Raw genomic sequence first — 20,732 nt, 5'->3', positions numbered from 1 at the left:
AAGTGAGAAAGAGAGAGACAGAGACAGAGACAAAGACAGAGACAGAGAGGGGCAGGGAGAGAGAGAAAGGAAGAGAGAGGAGAGAGAAAGGGAGAGGGAGGAGAAAGGGGGTGGGGAGAAGGAGAGGGTAAGAGGGAGAGAGAGGGAGAAAAAGAGGAGAGTCAGAGAAAGGGAGAGAGATGGAGAGAGAAGGAGAAAGGGAGAAAGCGAGAAGGAGAGAAAGAGAGAAAGAGAGACAGAGACAGAGACAGGGAGGGGGAAGGGAGGAGGGAGAGAGGGACAGAGTTTGAACATGCCTGGAATTCTCTCCATCTTCACCTTTAAGCTTCCCTGGCTTCCTTCAAACCTCAGCTAAAATCTCATCTTCTACAAGAAGACTTTCCTGAACCCACTTAATGGGTTAACTAATTCACTACTATGGTTTTGTGGATTATCTCCAATTTCTCTTGTCCATAGCTTTTTCGTACAGAGCTGTTTTCATGCTGTATTCACTCATTAGACTGTGAGCTCCTAGAGGGCAGAAGCTATCTTCTGCCTTTATTCGTATCCCCAGTCCTTAACGTCTAACACACGGTATTAGCTTAATAAATGCCTAGACTGACTATATCAAGTCCTAACCAGTGTCTATTACAGCAAAAAGAAAGCACAACTGAGAACGAGTTAGAGAAGTGAACAAATAGAAGACAATTTAGTGGAGTCAGAGCTCCTGGATTTGCAATCTGCAGTCAAAACCTGCTGCTCTTTCTGCCAGGATAGATGACCCTGGATGAATCACTTTACTTTTTGTGTGCTCTCATTTCTAAAATGAGAATTATTCAAACTACTTTTTTTTGTATTTATAATTATTTAAGCTATTTTTATTTTTGTAAGGCTTATTTTTATAAACTTTAAAGATCTATATAAATGTGAGCTATTAGTCTTACCTTCTTTAAGAGAAAAGATGATACTCCAGGTTAGAGAACAGTCCCTTAAACCAGGAAGTGCGTTGTTATAGAATGGATTACACTAAATAGTGGATATTTGAAAAGCTGAAAGTGCCTCCAACCTAAGAGAAGATTTGCTAGGTGTCGGGAAAATGATGTCATCTTAAAAATCATCAGGTGGCAGCTGGGTGGCTCAGTGGATTGAGAGCCAGGCCTAGAGACAGGAAATCCTGGGTTCAAATCTGACCTCAGATACTTCCTAGCTGTGTGAACCTAGGCAAGTCATTGCCTAGTCCTTACCACTCTTCTGCCTTGGAATCAATTGAATCTGAAACAGAAGCTAAGGGTTTTATAAAAATAAAAAATAAAATAAAACATCAGTGAATTAATTTCACATGCATTTGATGGCTCACAACATAATAGATTCTTGATATGATATTTCTATCATAATAATAAGTGATGTACATATATAATAGTGTCATAAGGTTGGTAAATTACTTTCAATACATTACATTAGGATCTAAAAAAAAAAGTGTGAATAACAGACATAGGATACAGGAGGCGAATATAAGATTTGATGCTTGGTCAAGTCACTCTAGAGGGAATCTTTATGTCCTTCCTTTCCAAGGCCAGAGACAAACACAGGATGTGCAAGACTAAGCCTAGAGGTAAAAGCAAGTGGTCAAACCTGGATAAATCAGTGGAAAGAGGGAATAAGCAGTTTCTAAAGAACATTTCAGAAAGATGTAGTAGAAGGAGGCTTAAAGCCAGAAGAATTAGATCCAGCTCCTGGGTCCAGTACCCTCCTCCTTATGTGACTTCCTCCAAAGCAGCTTTCAAGGCTTCAATTTTCACTTATAAAAGAAGTTAGTCTAGATGATTTCTAAATTTCTCTTCAATTCTGCAAAAAATTTTTAAAATCTTTGTACATTAGAGGTAGAAACAAGCTAGCAGCTTTTTTTATGGGGTTTTCCTATAGATCTTGATTCAGTTTAAGAGAAGAGTCCATGAACACCTACTTCATTCCCTTGCAGAGGAAGAGCAGATTGATGCAGCAGATTATGTTCCCATAATCCAAGAAAGTAATCTGTCTACCCTCTCTTTAAAAACTACAGAAAGGGAAACCAAACCACCTCTGTTGGCAAGATATTTCAGTGTCTTACAAATCCTACAAGAGAAAACAGACCCTGGGGCCCGGAGTCAGAAAGAACTAAATTCAAATCCAGTGTCAGACACTTACTAGATGTGTGACCCTGCCCAAGTCACTTAACCCAGTTGTTGCAAAGATCAAGTGAGATAATATTTGCAAAAAGTGCTTAGCCCATAGGAGATACTATAAAAATACTTATTCCTTCCCTCTCTCTTCCAAAAAAAACAATTCCTCTTTGCTACCACACAAACCCTTCCCTCTGGACTTATCTTATGAATTCTATTTAATTCAATAAAAGTTTATTACCAGTGGACAGAGTGCCAGAATCTGGGTTCAAATCAGACCTTAGATACTTCTGAGTTGTGTGACCCTGAGCAAAACACTTAATCTTTTTTTTTATTTTAAACCCTTAACTTCTGTGTATTGACTTATAGGTGGAAGAGTGATAAGGGTAGGCAATGGGGGTCAAGTGACTTGCCCAGGGTCACACAGCTGGGAAGTGTCTGAGGCCAGATTTGAACCTAGGACCTCCTGTCTCTAGGCCTAGCTCTCAATCCACTGAGCTACCCAGCTGCCCCCCAAAACACTTAATCTTAATTGCTTAGCCCTTGCCCTTCTTCTGTCTTAGAACTGATACTAAGACAGAAGGTAAGGATTTTTTAAGTTCATTACAAAGACAAAAACAGAACAATTTGCTCCTTCAAGAAGTAAGACTCTAATGATCCAGGACAACCCAGAAGAACTTATGAGAAAGAACACTATCCACATCCAGAGAAAGAACTATGGGAGCAGAAACGCAGAAGAAAAACATAAGATAAGTCACATAGTTCGATGGGGATATGATTGGGCTTTTGGCTTTAAATGACCATTCTATTGCAAATATGGATAACATAGAAATAGGTTTTGAACAATGATACATGTATAAGCCAGTAGAACTCCTTGTTGGATTCGGGAGGGAGGAGGGAAGAGGGGTGCGAAAAATCATGAATCATATAACACATGGAAAAATATTCTAAATAAATAAAATTTTTAAATAAATAAATAAAAGAAGCAAGATTCTACTGGCAGAATGAAAGAAGCGCTTTACTTAATCCTCATTCATAAAAATATCCCTTCATATACCTGAAATATTTGCAGTTTTCCAATCAGCTTTACCAGTCCCTTGCTAAATTAATCCAGTTCATAGAACCTTTCCCTCAGACAATCTGTTACCCAATGTCTTTGAAAGAATCATAAACAATAAAGTAGAATAGAAGCTCTCTGAGGACAAGAAGCATTTCTTTTTATCTTCTTCCCCAGCACTGGAAAAAAAAATGTCCTGAACTGTTAAATATTTGTTCACTCCACACCATGGGCTCCAAAACTGAATACGATACTTCCAAAAAGGCTAGCCAACATCGAGTACAAAGGGAAGATTCAGAGACAACAGAGCTTCAATTTAGCCACTCTTCTACCACTTATTTGCTGTGTGGTCTTGGACGAGTCATATAATCCCTCCACAACTCAGATTCTTCACATGTAAAATGGGAATGGAGGGAGCGATGGAGGTTGATATTTACTTGCCCTGTCTACTTCTTTATACCTCTCACATACAAGGGTGTCCCAAATCTCTTCTCCCCTCAATTCATCCATACCAGCCTCTCTTTTTCCCTCTACCCCCAGCTAAAGACCTCCACTCATTCTGCCTAAAAAAATCCAGGCCATTCAATGCAAGATGCTTCTCCCATTCTCCTCATTATACAGCCTCATTCCTCTTCTCTACTATATCCCAGAAACTTCTTCATCCAGGAAGTTCACTCCAGCCCTGGAATTCACACCTTAGATGCATCCTTCACTCCTTCTGCCTCTCCTTCTGCTTGGATGACTCCTCGAAGAGTCTTTATTTTAAAAGAATACCCAGGTCAGCCATGTCTCATTCCTCTACAGGCTACATTTTGGACTTTATCATGTCATATCACTAGATGGCTTCATCTCCCCCTTTCAGCTTCTTTTTATTTATTGTCTTTCCCTATTAGGATAAAAGCTTTTTGAGGACTCGAACTGTTTTTCTTTCTGCTTGTATTTGTAGTTCTAGCACTTCACATAGTGCCTGGGGCATATTAAGCATTTAATAAATGCTTGTTGGTGATTATTATATCCTCCTGATATCATCCCACACCATTTTCTCCTTTAACTCCAGTCTCTGAAGAAGAGTGGTCCTTTTTGCCAAGGCTAGCCCCTCTACATGTACCTTTAATCACATCCTTTTCCATATTCTTCAGCAAGATGCCCCTCAAGTCATACATTCTCACTTTCTAATCTTCAATCTCCCCCTACCTACTAATTCTTTCTGTTACCTACAAACACAGCCATCTTCCCCATTCTCATAAAAATAATCACTACTTCCTGCCATCTCTCCCTCCCTATCAACTCATTTCTTCCTCTCTCAACTAAACTGAAAAAGTCATCTACATTCATAGTTCCCCACTATATCTTCTCTCGCCCTCTTCTAAACCCTTTGAAAATTGTCTTCCATTATCATCACTCAACTGAAACTGCTCTCTCCAAAGTGATCAACGCTCTCTTAATTATCAAATCTAATAACTTTTTCATAATCCTCATCATTTTTGCTCTGCAGTATGTGAGAGTGTTAACTAATACCTCCTTCTGGATATTTTCTTCTCTGAGGGTTTTCATCACAGTATTCTTTCATGGTTCTTCTCCTTCTTGTCTCACCATCTTTCTCAATCTCCTGGATCTTCATTCATGTTATGCTCACTAACTCTAAGTGTCCTCCAAGGCTCTATCTTGAACCGCCCCCCCTTTTTTTTCTCCTTATACACTCTCAGTGAGTTCATCAGCTCCCATGAGTTTAATTATCATTTCTCGCCAATGATTTCCAGTGTTACACATCTTCATATAGAAATATATATATTTATAGTTCCAGTCTCTCCCCTGAGTTCAAGTCCCATATCACCCACTGCCTAGTGAACATTTCGAATTTGATGTCCTATGGGCATCTCAAACTCAACATGTCCAAAACAAAACTCATTATCTTTCTGCTCAAATTCATACTTTCTAAACTTTCCTATTTCTGTCTAGAGTACCAGTATTCTTCCTGTTCTTTTTTCTTCCTTCCCAATCTTGACCCTATAATTAAATAATTTCATGTTGTACTATCCTTTTCTAAGTCCTTTAACATCATCCTTTGTCAAATCCCAATCCTGGATCACTCCCACTACAGCAGAGCAATTCTTTTACTTTTGTTTAATTGACTCTTGTACACTCTCTATCGCCAAACTCCAAACTTTCTCTTCTCTCTTCAAGCTTCCATATCACTTTTTCTTTATTAGTAAAGGACCTTGACTCATACTGTGTGGAGAAAAGAGGCGTAACCATCAGTTCCTATCAATTTAAATACCCCCTCTCTCTACAAGACTCTCAAATGAATATGTCCAACTCTATTCTCTGTCCTAAATTCCAGTTCCATATGACCATTATTTCCAACTGGATCTCTAGTTAGCTTCTTAAATTCAACGTGCTTGAGTTAGAATTAATTATATTTTTAACAAAAAAAATCCACTTTTTCCCATCTCTCCTATTTTGGTTGAGGGCCAATTTCCTTCCAATCCCATAAGTCTGAAGCTTCAGAGTGATCAGTGACTCTTCCTCTCTTCTCTCTCACCCTCCAATATCCATTCAGTTTTTGAGGATTTTACTTCAATAATATCTCTTATGTCTATTCCTCTCTTCCTTTCTTTCTACTCACACACAATCCCCACTAATTCAGGTCCTCATCACCTCTCACCTAGATTATTTCAACAGCCTCTTAATTGATTTCCCTCTCCTCTTCCATCTTCAATATAACCTCCATGTACCTGTCAAAATGATAATCTTTGCTAGTCCTTGCTCAAGAAGCTTCAGTGGCTCCCTGATGTACCAGGATAAAATACAAACTCCTCTATTTAGCCTTTATAGCTCTTCATAAGCTAAATTCAGTCTACTTTTTCAGGTAATGGACATATTATTAGCCTGCAAGAAATAATGTTGTTGTCTAGTCATTTTCAGCTAGGTCTGACTCTTCAGTCAGGGTCTTCTTGGCAAAGATTCTGGAGTGGTTCACCATTTCTTTCTTCAGTTCTTTTGACAGATGAAGAAACTGAGGCAAACAGGGTTAAGTGACTTGCCCAGGGTCACACAACTAGTAAGTGTCTGATGCCAGATTTAAACTCAGGAAGAGCTGGCTTGCTGACTCCAGGTCAGTATTCTATCTACTATTCCACCTAGATGCCTCTCAAGAATTCTAACTACCCATAAAACAACCACTCTGCTGTTCACCAAGCCTTTACAGAGATTGCCACCCATTCCTTCAATACATTATCTCTTCATTCCTAGCCTCCTTTAGTGTTCAATTTATTTACTACCTTCTATATGAGGCTTATTCTCATCCATCACCCGCTCCCAGTCATTACTTTCTATGTCTTAGGCATATATTTTTATTTATATGTTCCAAGAAAATGAATGCAAGCTCCAAGAAGGCATGGACTTTAATTTTTTCATCCTACTCCCATTCTACCGGAACAGTTTGGCACATATTTGGGGGCATAATAAATGCTTATTGAACAAAGTGGTCATGCTTTATAAGGTATGATATTGTCATTGCTTCCATGTTTACATCTCTTTGTCACATTTGTCTTTTAAATTACAAAGCTATATCATCTTTTATTTTAAATCATCTTAAATATTTTTATACAAGTTCAATCTTGCCAGGTTCATTATTGGCTCCTTAAGTTGATTATCCTGAACTCACCATATTTATATAATTAGGAACAATTGCCTCCCATTGTCCAAAATCTTGAAATAATAACTTATGTGCCATTTTGAACCTTTTGACAAAACAAAGTAACACTTTATCTAGCTTTCGATTGGAGACAAAACACATTTTTATTCTGCCTTCAAATTCATTATTCCACAAGGGAGCCATTGTAGTGATAAGCTCATTTCTAACAAGACTCTCTCTGATATTCCTTCAGCCATATTCACACCTGCTATTGATTAGAAAAAGTCCCGACAATTCCTGCTAAGGGTCACTTCTTAGCTTTGACCTTGCTAGGCACACAACTCGGACTGCCAGCCAGCTAGCTCATCTACAGGCAGTACTAATCACTTAATAAGCAGAATGAATTTTTGAAATTGGTGCCAGTGATGATCTAGCCTTAGTTAGGGCCAAGCATTAAATTAAAAAATCAGAAGTCAAATACAAAAAAAAATGTGCATCATTTTTTCAAATCCAAGTCTCTATGGTACCCCAAAGGGACAAAATGCTTGCACATTAGAAAATTCATGTTTTCTTAATAATGTTCAGATGTGCTAATATGTCTAACTGTATCAAGTATTCCAAGAATCAAAACTGTCTAAAGCTATGCTTTTCAGAAGTCATTATAACCCACACCATTAATACTAACTTAAAAAAACTATGATTGTTGAAATTTGTTAAAATTCTCTTCATAATTTATGTATATATATATATGTACATGCACAATATACATGATAATTAAGTTGTCAAATATTTTCTCATGTATAATTTCAGTTTCCAAAGTTCATTTCTTACAAACCACAAACGGCAAAAATAAAGCTTTTCTACTTACAGAAGTGTCTATGGTTCCATAGCAAAATAGCAGCTGAATATTCTAACAGACCAGATCCCAAACTATTACTATAAAACACATTTCCTGGAAAAACTATCATTTGAATTGGTTTTATGACCCTTTCTGAGACCTACAGTTGAAAGGTAAATGATTGATTTAAAAGGATAGAGGAAAGGGAGGTTAACTAACCCTAGAACAAAAGTATTAAAATTCATTTTTCCTCCATGATAAGTAGAATGGGGCCATTATTTTATTTCTAACTTTTTATTATTTTTATTTCTAACTTCAATCAAGACTCAGTATATCATTACTACTCATTGAAGAAGCATTTCTTTCTTAACTGCTTACAAATAATCTTCCTTTCTCATTTATTTCACTAACTCTGACTTTATGGAGAAATCTTCTCATGAAAACTTTTTTTTTTCCTACTAGCAGTTCAACTACTCAGTGTAACAATGAAAATCTGTAGATTTTCCACTGCAGCAAATAAAAGCCAAGTCATTACTCCATGAAACCAGTCACCTTTAGGGATCTACTCTTTTTCAGGCATTCATGTTTTTGCCTTCTAGAAAAGCTGAGGCATTCTTCTTCTCTGCTCAGCTACATACCAAACATGCATCTATCTGTTAATCAACTCATCTGAAAAGAAAACTTAGCTCTACTATAAATGAGAAACAAAAGGCTTTTCACTTATATAAATATTGCTAGTTAGCAGCAACCACCTGCTACTTGACTACTTTGCTAAGTAGTTAGCAGCTTTTCAGAATTTTCTAACTTGTTGATTAGTCTATGGGAGCTCTTTTAAAAAGTGGGAATTAACCTTACAACTCAACTATAAAAAAATAATCCCTATGTTTAAATAATTTTAAAGGGTCAGGCATACCATGAGAAGTCAAGAGTTATAAAGGAGTGTCAACTTCACTCTGAATTTTTTTTTTGAAAAAAATAACAGGGTGTTAATACCCAAGATAAGGAAAAAGATGGTAAAGGAACAAAGGGAAGGGAACAGGCATTTATTAAGTACCTATTGTGTGCTAAGTGCTTTATAAATGTAATTTTGGTTTATCTTCACAATAACCCTGGAAAGTAGGTGCTATTATTATCTCCTTTATACAGTTGAGGAAACTGTGGCAGAAGTGTTAACTGACTAATCAGAACTAAAGTACCCGAGGTCATGTTTTTCTTGGCAAAGATACCAGAATGGTTTTCCATTTCTTTTTCCAGTTCATTTGACAGATGAGGAAACTGAGACAAACAGGGTTAAGTGACTTGCCCAGGGTCACACAGCTAGTAAGTGTCTGAGACCAGATTTGAACTAAGAAAGATGAATGTTCCTGACTTCATGTCCAACATTCTATCCACTGTGCCACCTGGATGACCCAATAGTCCACAACAACAACAGCAATATTAGGTTAATGCTGTGGATCAAGCTTACCTAGATCTTAGCAAAGGTTTTGATGAAGTATCTTTACTGTTCTTACAGAAAAAAATGGAGAGATATAATAGAACCAGGTGGATTCACAATTAATTGGATGACTGGAATTAAAGAGTAATTGTTTTTCATTCAATGTAAGTGGGATCCAAGGTCCCCAGAAGGGTGCCCCAGGGATCTGTACTTGGCCTGATGCTATTTCACATAATTATTAATGATTGAATAAATGCTTGAATGACATACTCATCAGATTTGCATAAGACATAAAAGCTGGAACAGTTAACACACTGGATCCAAAAGGATCCTCCAAGCTGGAAAATCAAACTAAATCTAATGCTAATTCATTAGGCATAAATATAAAGTTTTGCACTGTGCCACAAAAAAAATTCAATTTCACATAAGTTGTGATATTGGGGTACAAAAATCAACTGTAAAACAGTATAAAATGGGGAAGACAGAGAGACGGCAATTGTTCCAGAAAAGATTTGGAGTGCTTAGTGGACTGTAAACTCTATATGATTCAGCAGTGTGATGTAATAGCCAAAAGAAAGCTAACATAACCTTGGGCCCCATTAAAGGGAACACAACTTCCAATATTTAATGTTTCCTTTAAAACTAAAGTGGTATTTGTCTCATGTTCTGATGTAGCACAAATCCTATGTAAAATAATAATAAGTATTTTTGACATTAATGTTGAAATCTGAAATATATGCACAAGTCTTTACAAAAAGAAAATCTTATCTGGAATATTCTATCTCATTCTGGGCATCACATATTAAGAATGACACTGATAAACTAGAAACTGTCAGGAAGACAGTCATGGGGGTAAGTCCATGATGTATGAGGATCAGTTGAAGAATTGGGGATGCTTAGCCTGGAGAAAAGAAGCCTCAGGGCTTAGTCTTCAACTTTTGGAAAGGTTGTCACAACACGGGGAAGATGTGTAATTTTTGCTTCCAGAGAGTAAATCCAGGAGCCAAGAGTAAAATTGCAAAGAAGTGAATAAAGGTTTGATAATCAGAAAAAAAAAAATTCTAACAATTAAAATGGTATCCAAATGGATTGTCCTGCCTCAAGAGAAAATGGGCTTTCCTTCCTGGGTCTTCAAGCAGAGGGTGATATTGAAAGATCACTTGAAAGGTACATTAGAGTAAGGATCCCTTTCATGCATGGGATAAACTAAATGGCCAGTGAAGCCCCTTCCAACTTTCAAAATCTGAGATTCAAATTCACCCCCCCCCACCTCCAATCTATGCAGTCGGGAAGTCACAATCTAGTCCTTTTAAATACATTTTTAATATAATAAGTCCTATTAAACCAGACCAAGTTTCAACATGTAGCTATATAGCCATTTAACCTCCCAACTCCCAACTAAAAAAAAAAAAAAACAACACACCAGTTGACTTTGGAAATGCTTACCAACTCATAATCCAACATCATAAAAGTAAACAGGCTGTGACCTCAGTAAGAGGATAAGTACACTCCATTTTAATTAAAGCCTTATTTTTAACATCTTTATTTTAGAGATATATTTATTTTTTCTTTCCTTTTCATTAACAAAACATTTTTAAAAGGAAATTCATTATTGCAATTGAATGAGCTTTCATAATTAATGAGTTAGAAGTTCCAAAATTTCAATTTTTATACACATGTTATTGCTAATACCTTAAATATATAAATTATGTGTATTTCTTAATTTCCTGACCATAGGAAAAAATAATGATTCTAAAAGTTTATACTGTGGGTGAGCCAAGAAAATGTGTGTATTAGTCTGTTCATGCTAGCTACTAAATACTGAAGCAAACACACTTTAAGCCCCCTAAATCCTTTCTGAATTTTAAGCTATAAATGGATTGCTTGAAGATTTCTGCCATGAACAAATTTGAAAATCGGTTTTGACTTTAAACTTGTGGTGGATATTTCCTGACTTCAGCTACTAGCTAAACACCTAAATCGTGTGGAAATTTTAAAAGTTAATAAGTATATGTCAAATTTCAGGTCCTATCCCTGTGATATTCCCAAAGCAACATTTTCCATGCTACCTGGCAATTTACTTTTCTTCATTACAAAGATATATATAAATATTTATAATGTAGTCATATTTAACCAAATGAAATTTCTCAAGGGTACAACTACTTTAGAGGAAGATAGGTGGCTCAGTAGATTGAGAGTACTGGGTTCAAACTTCCTAGCTGTGTGACCCTGGGCAAGTCACTTAACCCCCATTGCCTAGCACTTACTGCTCTTCTGCTTTGGAACCCAGACACAATATTGATTCTAAGATAGAAGGTAAGGGTTTTAGGTAAATAAGTAAATAAATTTTTAAAAATTAAAATAAACATTTTTAAAGAGAATGGCTACCTTTAAAAATGTCTATGCTTCTCTAACTCCTTAAATTCCCTTCTTAGAATTTCAAAGAGAGGCAATATTATTAATCATTTCCTGATTTAAATGATGGAATGGCATTGTAGCCTACAATCAAAAGGCACTATACTTTGCTCTGAGACATAGAACAGTAATAATGGTGCAAGCAGATCCTCTAGACACAGTCTGTATAACTTATTTGAAAGATCATTATTAATTTTTATTCATTTTCCTATGAAAATTTCATAAGTTTTACACATTCTAGAGTCCAATTTTAAAATTCAGAGGTATTCAGTTTTCAGATAGATGAAGTACTCATCTTTAGAAGAAATATTATTTTCAATATGAAAATACTGATGGAGATACTCTTTGGATTTCCATGATCTTAATATCAGGGGAACATACTTCAAAATCCTTTATTGCTACAGTAGAATTATTCTCTTGAATGATTCTAGTTCTAGTCCGACGGTGATTTGATAGGTTTTTCAGACACAATAAATTAGGATTCAATTTTAAAAACAAAAACAACAATGAGGTATGATACTACCAATAGGAAACGCCATTTCATGCCTTTTAATCTTAAAAAAAAAAAAGGAAGGAAGGAAGGAAGGAAGGAAGGAAGGAAGGAAGGAAGGAAGGAAGGAAGGAAGGAAAGAAGGAAAGAAATACTATCCTTCTAAGTAATTCTCTGCATAAAGCATTGAAATATGGGGGTCCAAATTTGACCCCCATAGAGATAAGCACATGCATGAATATGTTCTGCCAGAACTCTTGACAAATATAGCGAGTACCTTCTCCCTAGTGAGTTGACATTCCAAGGGAATGTAACTTGTGACCTTACCTCCAAGAGGAAGGGCTTATAGCCCTGGACGTTACCAGTAAGTCATAAGCACCAAAGCAATCTCAGCTGTGGAGTTCACACTGTTATCTTCACTAAAAGTAGCATTAATGATTAAACACTCCTTTCATTTCACACATCAGAAATAAATAAATGAAAGAGTCAGATCCGTAGCCTGAGAAAGTTACAGCTCTATCTAGCAAGTAGTGTTTCAAGAGCAGCTGGTGCAGTTGTGACCAGAAGGAACCCGACCTTATGCACCGAGAAGCCACCCCGTAGCCCTGGTAATCCAGAGACCAGAATCCAAAATAGGCTCTAACCTATTGGAGGTTTTAAAAACAACAATTTCAAAGGGCACCCTCCTCCCACGACACCCAATGGGGGTATTTTCCAGGACCCACCCACAATGGTCTAAGCACTCATCTCTGTGGGATCCTGCCCTCATTAAACCCTGAGACCATTTTCCAAACTCGTCTGGATCATCAGAAGAAATGTTTAAAAATTAAATTTGATGTTCAAGTACCAGACATCAAAGGCTATTGCTGGGAAGGAGCCACTCAGAGGAGCTCCCAGAGGCAAAGAAAGGCTCTGTAGAGGATCAGAGGGAGAGCTGAGCCGATTCAGGATAACAAGTTCAGACAGCTGTGCGTAACAGCCAGTGGAAGGGGTGGCGAACAGCACAGCTGTATTTGATTATTTGAATTCTTATAAATATTCACCCTTAGTGTAACTTCTGGTTATTTGATGCAAAAGATTAAATCATAAATGCTGGTGCTTCAAGGAAAGAGTGCTGAAATGCAGAGGGCTCACAGGGGAAATGTTTGTGTATGTGTGACAGACACACATACACACACCGTGTAAACATGCCTGGAGATTATTTTGGTGAAGGCCTAGAACAGGCCTTTTCCTCTAGCGGTTTCACCGATGTGTATCATATACGTACATATGTAGTATCTGACACTGAGACTCTAGTCTATATCATCACATTGCCTGAATTTTTTTTTTAAGGAAAATTAGAACCAAACAGACCACAGTGACATAGATACCAAAGTTTATTAGACTGATATATCTAACCACAAATGCAAAAAGATTCAAATGTAATGTTGTTTATGACATTTGATGTGAGAGGAGTAAATGGGATTCATGAGAATATTTTCTGATTTGTTAATATCTAGTAACAAAGTAAATGAAATTAAGCATAGGAATCAAAAGCCCAGTTTTTGTTTCTGTAAACTAACAATTCACAAAGCAAAGTTTCAAAATGCTAAGAGGTTTAATTTGACTGGGTTTTAACATTGGAGCACACTTTCTGGCTGAGTATCTTATCTCTGGAGAGCAACCTAATCTGTGATAAACTCCACAAAGGGAACATTAACTATGTCCCTGCAAATGAGGACGAATAAAGAAGATGATGAAAAAGCACTGAATTTGGCCATATCAATATTGCTTCCATTTTGCTTTTGGTTTCTATTATATGTTGATGAGATCAGAAGAGGCAGTTGTCTTAAGATGAGGTAAATACATTATTTCTGTTATTTCAACTAGAAAATACAATAAAAGTGATACTAATTTGCCCAAGAGGATAGTTGCATAGAGTACAATATAATAAACCTGATTCTTTGCATTCTCGGTGAGTATGAAATTTTTTAAGGAAAATGTAACTTTATATTTTCTATTTTCCCCATTGTGTGTTTTTTTTAATAAAATACCTTTGGGGTTGAAGAGTCAAGTTTTGTGACCAATGATAACCATGACATTTGTTACTCCCCCCACATTTTTTCCCTCTCTGCTATTGGACAGAAAGTCATGTGCTTGCTTTTACATGCATTTCACTCAAATGTCAATTTAAAAACTCAATTGATCATATAGTTTCCTGCATTCAATAATTGTGGCTCCTGACTTTATAAGTGGAAAGGAGCACATTTTTCAAATTTAAGCCAAATCATAAAGCTTTCCTTTCTCCTGTTTGGTCAATATTTTTAATAGACTAGTCCACTTTCGTTTTCAAAGGTTAAACAATAATAAATTATCTCTTTGCTCTCATTATGACACATCCATTTGATTATTTCATTGAGGCTTTAGGTAGAAGCAAATATTATAACACTATAGAACACACACACACACACACACACACACACACACACACACACACATACACACACACACAACAAGCAAAGGAAAAATACTTGCAACAAACCATACCTAGTAATAAGAACCGCATTATCGTGGTGGGCAATCCCATTTTCTGGAATGGTGTTTCCATCACTTTGGTGGGAGAGAATGGATTTCTGCCATTTACAGAAGCTATCGAGGGACTTGTCTGCATGGTGGTTTATCTCCAAGTTTGGCTGCAATACAACATGCATACCAGAAATGTTCCAAACAAATTACTAAGGTCAGTTGTTAAGCCTTTTGAAGACTAAAATGGGACTATAATTAGAAGCAGTGGTTTCTAGGAATAATCTCCTCTTGCCAATTTTTATCTCTGTAAAATCTGACCTAGAGTTCATCTAGTGTATTACAGAGCAGGCATTCTTCTCAGCTCCAGCTTTAACGATTAGGTGAATACAAAAACTGAGATTATCCGCGTACAAAACCAAACATAAAACCATTATTATAAATCTTTGCCACTCAAATGCTCAAACTTGCACTGATAACATTCAGCTAACATATGTAAACATATATCCCCAACATGACATGGGAAGAATATTCCTTTTAAGTATTTTAATCTTGCTTAAAATAGTGAATGCTTAAAGTAGAGGTCCCTAGTCAAATACACCCTCCTAAAGTGAGAGTGAGATAGATTCTATGGTAATACACGATACTGTAGCCTGTGTTTTACAGCTTGAGGTCTTGGAAAGGAGAACTTGGTCTTACCTGATCTTCCGTGAGAACAATTAACCGAGCCACTATGATATTCACAACGTTTCCTAGGCTAGAATCCCGATAAAGTTTGGCAACCTGACCTCCAGAAAATAAGAAAAGACAAAAAGTCAGACAAAAATCCCTGGACGATCAATTGGCAGTTTTAAAGAAAAGTGTAGAATTTTATGATTTATCACAATTTTTCAGGAGGCTAACTAGTAGTGCCAAGTATATCTGAAAGAGCTTTCTAAAAAGCAGTATTAACCTAACTAATAAAACTCTATCCAACAATATCTTGATGCAAGTGCTTTTTATAATCCACCTAAAGAAATTCTCTCCTATAAAATTTTTGCAGGGGTCTTAAGCAATAACATTTAACTATCTACGTATAATTTTTAACATGACCATAATAATAACAGCTAGCATTACACCTATCACTTTAAGATGTGCAAAAACTTCACAAACAGTATTAAAAAAAATCATTCTCAGCCGATGTTCTCTTTAAAATAAAAACGCTGAAACATAATCGAGCAGAGGCCACACAAAACTTTCCAGAAACTGAAAAAGGACAACTGGGGCACCCTTCATTTCCTTTTTGGAGAATACAAAATAGTCATTTTCTAATCAGCAGAAGAATACAAGTTCCTTAAGGACAGAGTCTTTCATTTTTGGCTTTGTGTTGCTAGTATCTGGCACATGGTAGGGACTTGGTAAATTCATTTTGAAATAAACTGAATTTGTGTTAGTCTACTGAAGTATTTTCTTCACTTGGGATTTAAAATCCTCACTAAAAATTGTCTAGCCAAAACAAATAAGAAGTAAGAAAACAAAGAGGGATAAAACTTACAATATTCATTACACTCAAAATGTAATGTTCAATATCTTTGCGCCCATGGTAGCCCACCATCATTTTGTCTGCCACGACCAACGTCTCCACAAATCGCTCAGTGCTGACAGATCTCTTCTGTCTACGATGACTACTTAAAGTGTCATTAATTGGGAGGGAAGCTGGAATTGCAGAAGTATCATTCAACCACCAAGGTTTGCTGCTTCTTGGGAGGTCTTCTAGGAATCAAAATAATTAACCACTTCAGATGAGTTCACTAGTTAAGCCTTTTAAAATACAGCTGTTTCATGTTGATATGCTTCTCTTACGGCCACTAAATATATTCAAGTTCTTCAAGGTTTGGGGAATGAGATGAGAGATGAGAACAGCATGGAAATAAAGCATTCTTGAATGGAATTGGGATTTCTCAAAATGCTTGTGTCCTCAAAAAAGTTTATTTTAAAAAATGGTACTGAACTTTCTAAAATCAAAAAGAAGTTAGGGGCAACTAGGTAGCCCAATGGATTGAGAGCCACACCTGGAAACCTGGAGTTCTTGGGTTCAAATCTGGCCTCAAACACTTCCTAGCTATGTGACTCTGGACAAGTCACTTAATCGCAATTGCCTCTTTTCTGTTGTTTTTTTAAAGCTCTCTAAGGAAGACTTAAATTATTTTACCACTGTGACAGTCAGGAAGTACTTCTCTGCGTTCAAACAAAATACCATTTTTTCTTACTGGGTCCTTAGTAAACAGAAAATGATCATCGGCTTCCTTGCAAAGAAAGACCCTGTATATAGGTGCAGAGAATAATTTGGTCACCTGAAGCCACCACTAGGCTAAGCATTTGACAAATCCTTTCTTGACTTCAGATATATTTATCATGTATTATATCATTTTGATTTCTCTTCCCTTGCCATTTTATAGGCTATATCTCTTTTTAAAGTATGACAAAGTATATTTTTAAAGTATACATTATTTTTAAAGTACTATAAACAAAATTAGACATGATGTTCTATTAAGAATTTAAGGCAGAACCCTTTGATCCACAGGCATACCACTGCTGGATTTATACCCCAAAGAGGTAATAAGGAAAAAGACGTACAAAAATATTTATACCCACGCTCTTTGTGATGGCAAAAAATTGGAAAATGAGGGAACGTCCTTTGATTGGGGAATGGCTGAACAAATTGTGGTATATGCTGGTGATGGAATACTATTGTGCTCAAAGGAATAATGAACTGGAGGAATTCCGTGTGAACTGGAATGACCTCCAGGAACTGATGCAGAGTGAAAGGAGTAGATCCAGGAGAACCTTATACACAGAGACAGATATACTGTGGCACAATCAAATGTAATGGACTTCTTTACTAGCAGCAATGCAATGATCCAGGACAATTCTGAGGGACTTATGAGAAAGAATGCTATCCACATCCAGAGAAAAACTGTGGGAGCAGAAACACAGAAGAAAAACAACTGCTTGATCACATGGGTCGATGGAGATATGATCAGGGATGTAAATTCTAAGCAATCATCACAGTGCAAATATTAATAATATGGAAATAGATCTTGATCAATGGCACATGTAAAACCCAGTGGAATTGCTCATTGGCTACAGGAGAGGAGAGGAAGGGAGGGAAAGAACATGAATAATGTAACCATGGAAAAATTTTCTTAATCAATAAAAATAAAATAAATTAAATTTAAAAAATTAATTTAAGGCAGAGAATAGTAGAAAAATTACTTCCTGTCCATGCTCTATGATTCCATGATGTTGATATCCATTTTGAGAAAGAACTTTGAAATCATTTTACCCAATGCCTTTACTTTACAGAGCAGGAAACAAATGCCCCCAAAAGTAAAGTGGTTTGCATAAGGTCATACAGCTTGGTCAGTGAGAGAGCTAAAACTAGAATCTAAATCTCTGGATTCTCTGTCCATTTCTCTTCTATTATGTCATGTCAGCTCCTTGAACCCAACTCAGAGCACACTGCCTTTTTTCCCCCATAAAGTATCATTTTAGCTTATGTTCCTTGATGACCCCCTCCACAACCTCCCCTCAATCCAGCAAGCATTTATGTTATAAACACATGCCTAAGGGGCAGCTAGGTGACTCAGTAGTTAGAGAGTCAGACCTGGAGTCAGGAGGACTTGGGTTCAAATGTGGCCTTAGACACTTCCTAGCTGTGTGATCTTGGGCAAGTCACTTAACCCCAATTGCCTAGCCCTTATGGCTGGGCTCTCCTGCCTTAGAATTGTTTCAATTCTCTGACAGAAGGTAAGAGTTAAAAAACAAAAATACAACAATCCTGCCTGGCTAGTCTTTTACTGGCCTATTCATGCCAACTATAATGGTTGGTTTCTCCTTGTCCCTCTGCCCTAGGAGCTTCATCATCTGGACTAACCCTCCAGAGTCTCCCGAGGAATTCCTATCCATGCTGACTATATAGGAGTATGTTTTTTCTTTCTTGTAGGTAGGTCCCTAGAAATGGCCACAATGGGATCCTCAACAACATATTCTTATTCACAAACCTAATTAGACTAGTCTAGAGTATAACTCATTCTTGGTGACATCCTTAAACTAACTGAATGGGACCAGAGTCCTGGTTCCTTCCTATGTCCACCACCAAACTCAGATCAATGGAGCTCGATGCCATACAACAGCAGGTAAAAAAAGGAAAGAGCACGGAATTTGGTGTCAGAGGATCTTGGTTCAAATCCCAGCTGTGTTACTTATTTTGTATATGACATATAAATGTCATTTAATCTCTTAATTGCCTTAGTTTAGTCATCTGTAAAATTAAGGGTTAAGACTAGATGACTTGGAAGGTGAAGTAGCACTGTGGATAGAATGTCAGCCTGAAGTCAGGAAGGCTTATCTTTATGAGTTCAAATCCAGGCTCAGACACTTACTAGCTGTATGTCCCTGGGCAAGTCACTTTAACACTGTTTACCTCAGTTTCCTCATCTGTAAAGTGAGCTAAAAAAAGGAGATGACAAACTACTCCAGTATCTTTGCCAAGAAAACCCTAAATAGGGCCATGAAGAGTTTTACAGGACTAAAAATGACTGAACAACAACAACATGAAATTATGATCTTTCCAACTATATATGTATGATCCTTTGACTTTCCTAGACTATATTCATTGAGCCAGATGTCAAGGAAGAAATAGAAGGGATCTCAGACCACTATGCATAGGGTACTTCCTAGGCTTTAAAATCCTGCACTTGAAAGTCCTACCACTTCTGTCTAAGATTTCCCACAGCTTTTCCATTGCAATGACTTGCCCTAGTAATATGGATAAGACAAGGGAGGGGTCATATCAAGATCAGATTCCCTGCTAAAGATGTTTGGGCCATAAAAAGCCACTGGAATCAACTTCTTCCTAAACTCCTGCAAGCAAATATGAAACCCAATTCAAACTCATCCTCATCCCTCCAAGAATAATGAGGGAAAAAGCAATCAATATTTTGTAAAGCAATCCTAGCCTCCCTGCCTATGACATTTTATTATTCCTTTCTTGGAACTAAAAAATTAGTAATAATTATTTTTAAGCTACTACACAATAAAGAGCTGTATAAGGCAAAAGATATTGAGACAGAAGTAACATAAAGTAGAGGGGATTTTCCATTTGGAGTCAGAACAATGTAGTTCAAATCTTTGCTTTCTCACCTTATCTGTATAGCTGGGTGAGCCACTTCCCTGAGCCTCAGTTGCTTCATCTATAAAATTGGGGGATTGAACTAGATACTCTTACCAATTACAAACATATGAGGAATTAGTTGGATCTGAAAATATTTTTGTAAAAATAATTTTTAAAGGAGGCAGCTGGGTAGCTCAGTGGATTGAGAGCTAGGCCTAGAGACGGGAAGTCCTAGGTTCAGATCTGGCCTCAGACACTTCCCAGCTGTGTGACCCTGGGCAAGTCACTTAATCCCCATTGCCTACCACTCTTCTGCCTTGGAACCAATACACAGTATTGATTCCAAGATGGAAGGTAAGGGCTTTAAATTAAAATAATAATAATAATAATTTTTAAAAAACAGCAGAAGCAGAAGAATGGAGGAAACACTATAACCATATAAAAGGAAAAATCAGTGAGAATGAACAGACAAAGAAACCTTCTGAAGACTTAAAAAAAGAAAGTTTCAAAAATAAATAAATTAATGAATAAATAAATAAATAAATAAAGATTTAAGCTTTGAAATGAATTAAGCAACAACATACATTTATTAAACATCTACTATTTGCTAGGTGCCAGATTTTTTTTTAAAAAAAAAAGTTTCTACTTCAAGGAGCTTATATTCTATTAGAGGGATACAATATGTTCATAGATAAGCAAATAAAATATATGCCCAAAAAAGTCATTTAGGGGAGACTAATAGCTGGAGAAATAAAGACCTCTCGTAGGAAGTCCCACTTAAGCTTTAAAGCAGGTTGGGGTTTTAAGCAGCAGAGATAACACTGATGAAGATTTTAGGCACAGGAGACACCACCCTGTGCAAAGTTACTTAGACAAAGACTGAATAGAAATACTGTAGTTATTAGGCAAGTGTAACTGGTGGTATTGTTGTTTAGCCTTTGGTTCCTAAGAAACCAATAAAACTTTTTTTTAAACGATGAGACCTTCAAAGTCAAGGTATTTCTACCACAAGAAAATGTAGGCTAGCTGCCTTTATGGGGAAAGGGTGACATTTGATAAAGACAC

General features: G+C 36.7%; 1 protein-coding gene across 1 annotated transcript in view; it reads right to left on the bottom strand.

The window, feature by feature from the left end:
* The window catches only part of ADAMTS6 (ADAM metallopeptidase with thrombospondin type 1 motif 6), a 346,468-nt gene that overhangs the window by 286,204 nt on the left and 39,532 nt on the right, over positions 1–20,732 (bottom strand). The window contains exons 5-7 of the mRNA XM_044663590.1: positions 16,047–16,264; positions 15,212–15,295; positions 14,537–14,682 (exon numbers count right to left, since the gene is read on the bottom strand). Coding sequence (XP_044519525.1) covers positions 14,537–14,682; positions 15,212–15,295; positions 16,047–16,264 — 448 coding nt within the window. The remainder of the gene's footprint in view (positions 1–14,536; positions 14,683–15,211; positions 15,296–16,046; positions 16,265–20,732) is intronic.

The sequence above is a fragment of the Gracilinanus agilis genome, chromosome 1 (assembly GCF_016433145.1).
Source record: "Gracilinanus agilis isolate LMUSP501 chromosome 1, AgileGrace, whole genome shotgun sequence".
Classification (NCBI taxonomy): Eukaryota; Metazoa; Chordata; class Mammalia; order Didelphimorphia; family Didelphidae; genus Gracilinanus; species Gracilinanus agilis.
The sequence above is the reverse complement of the archived record's forward strand: the minus strand, read 5'-3'. Positions and strand labels throughout refer to the sequence as shown.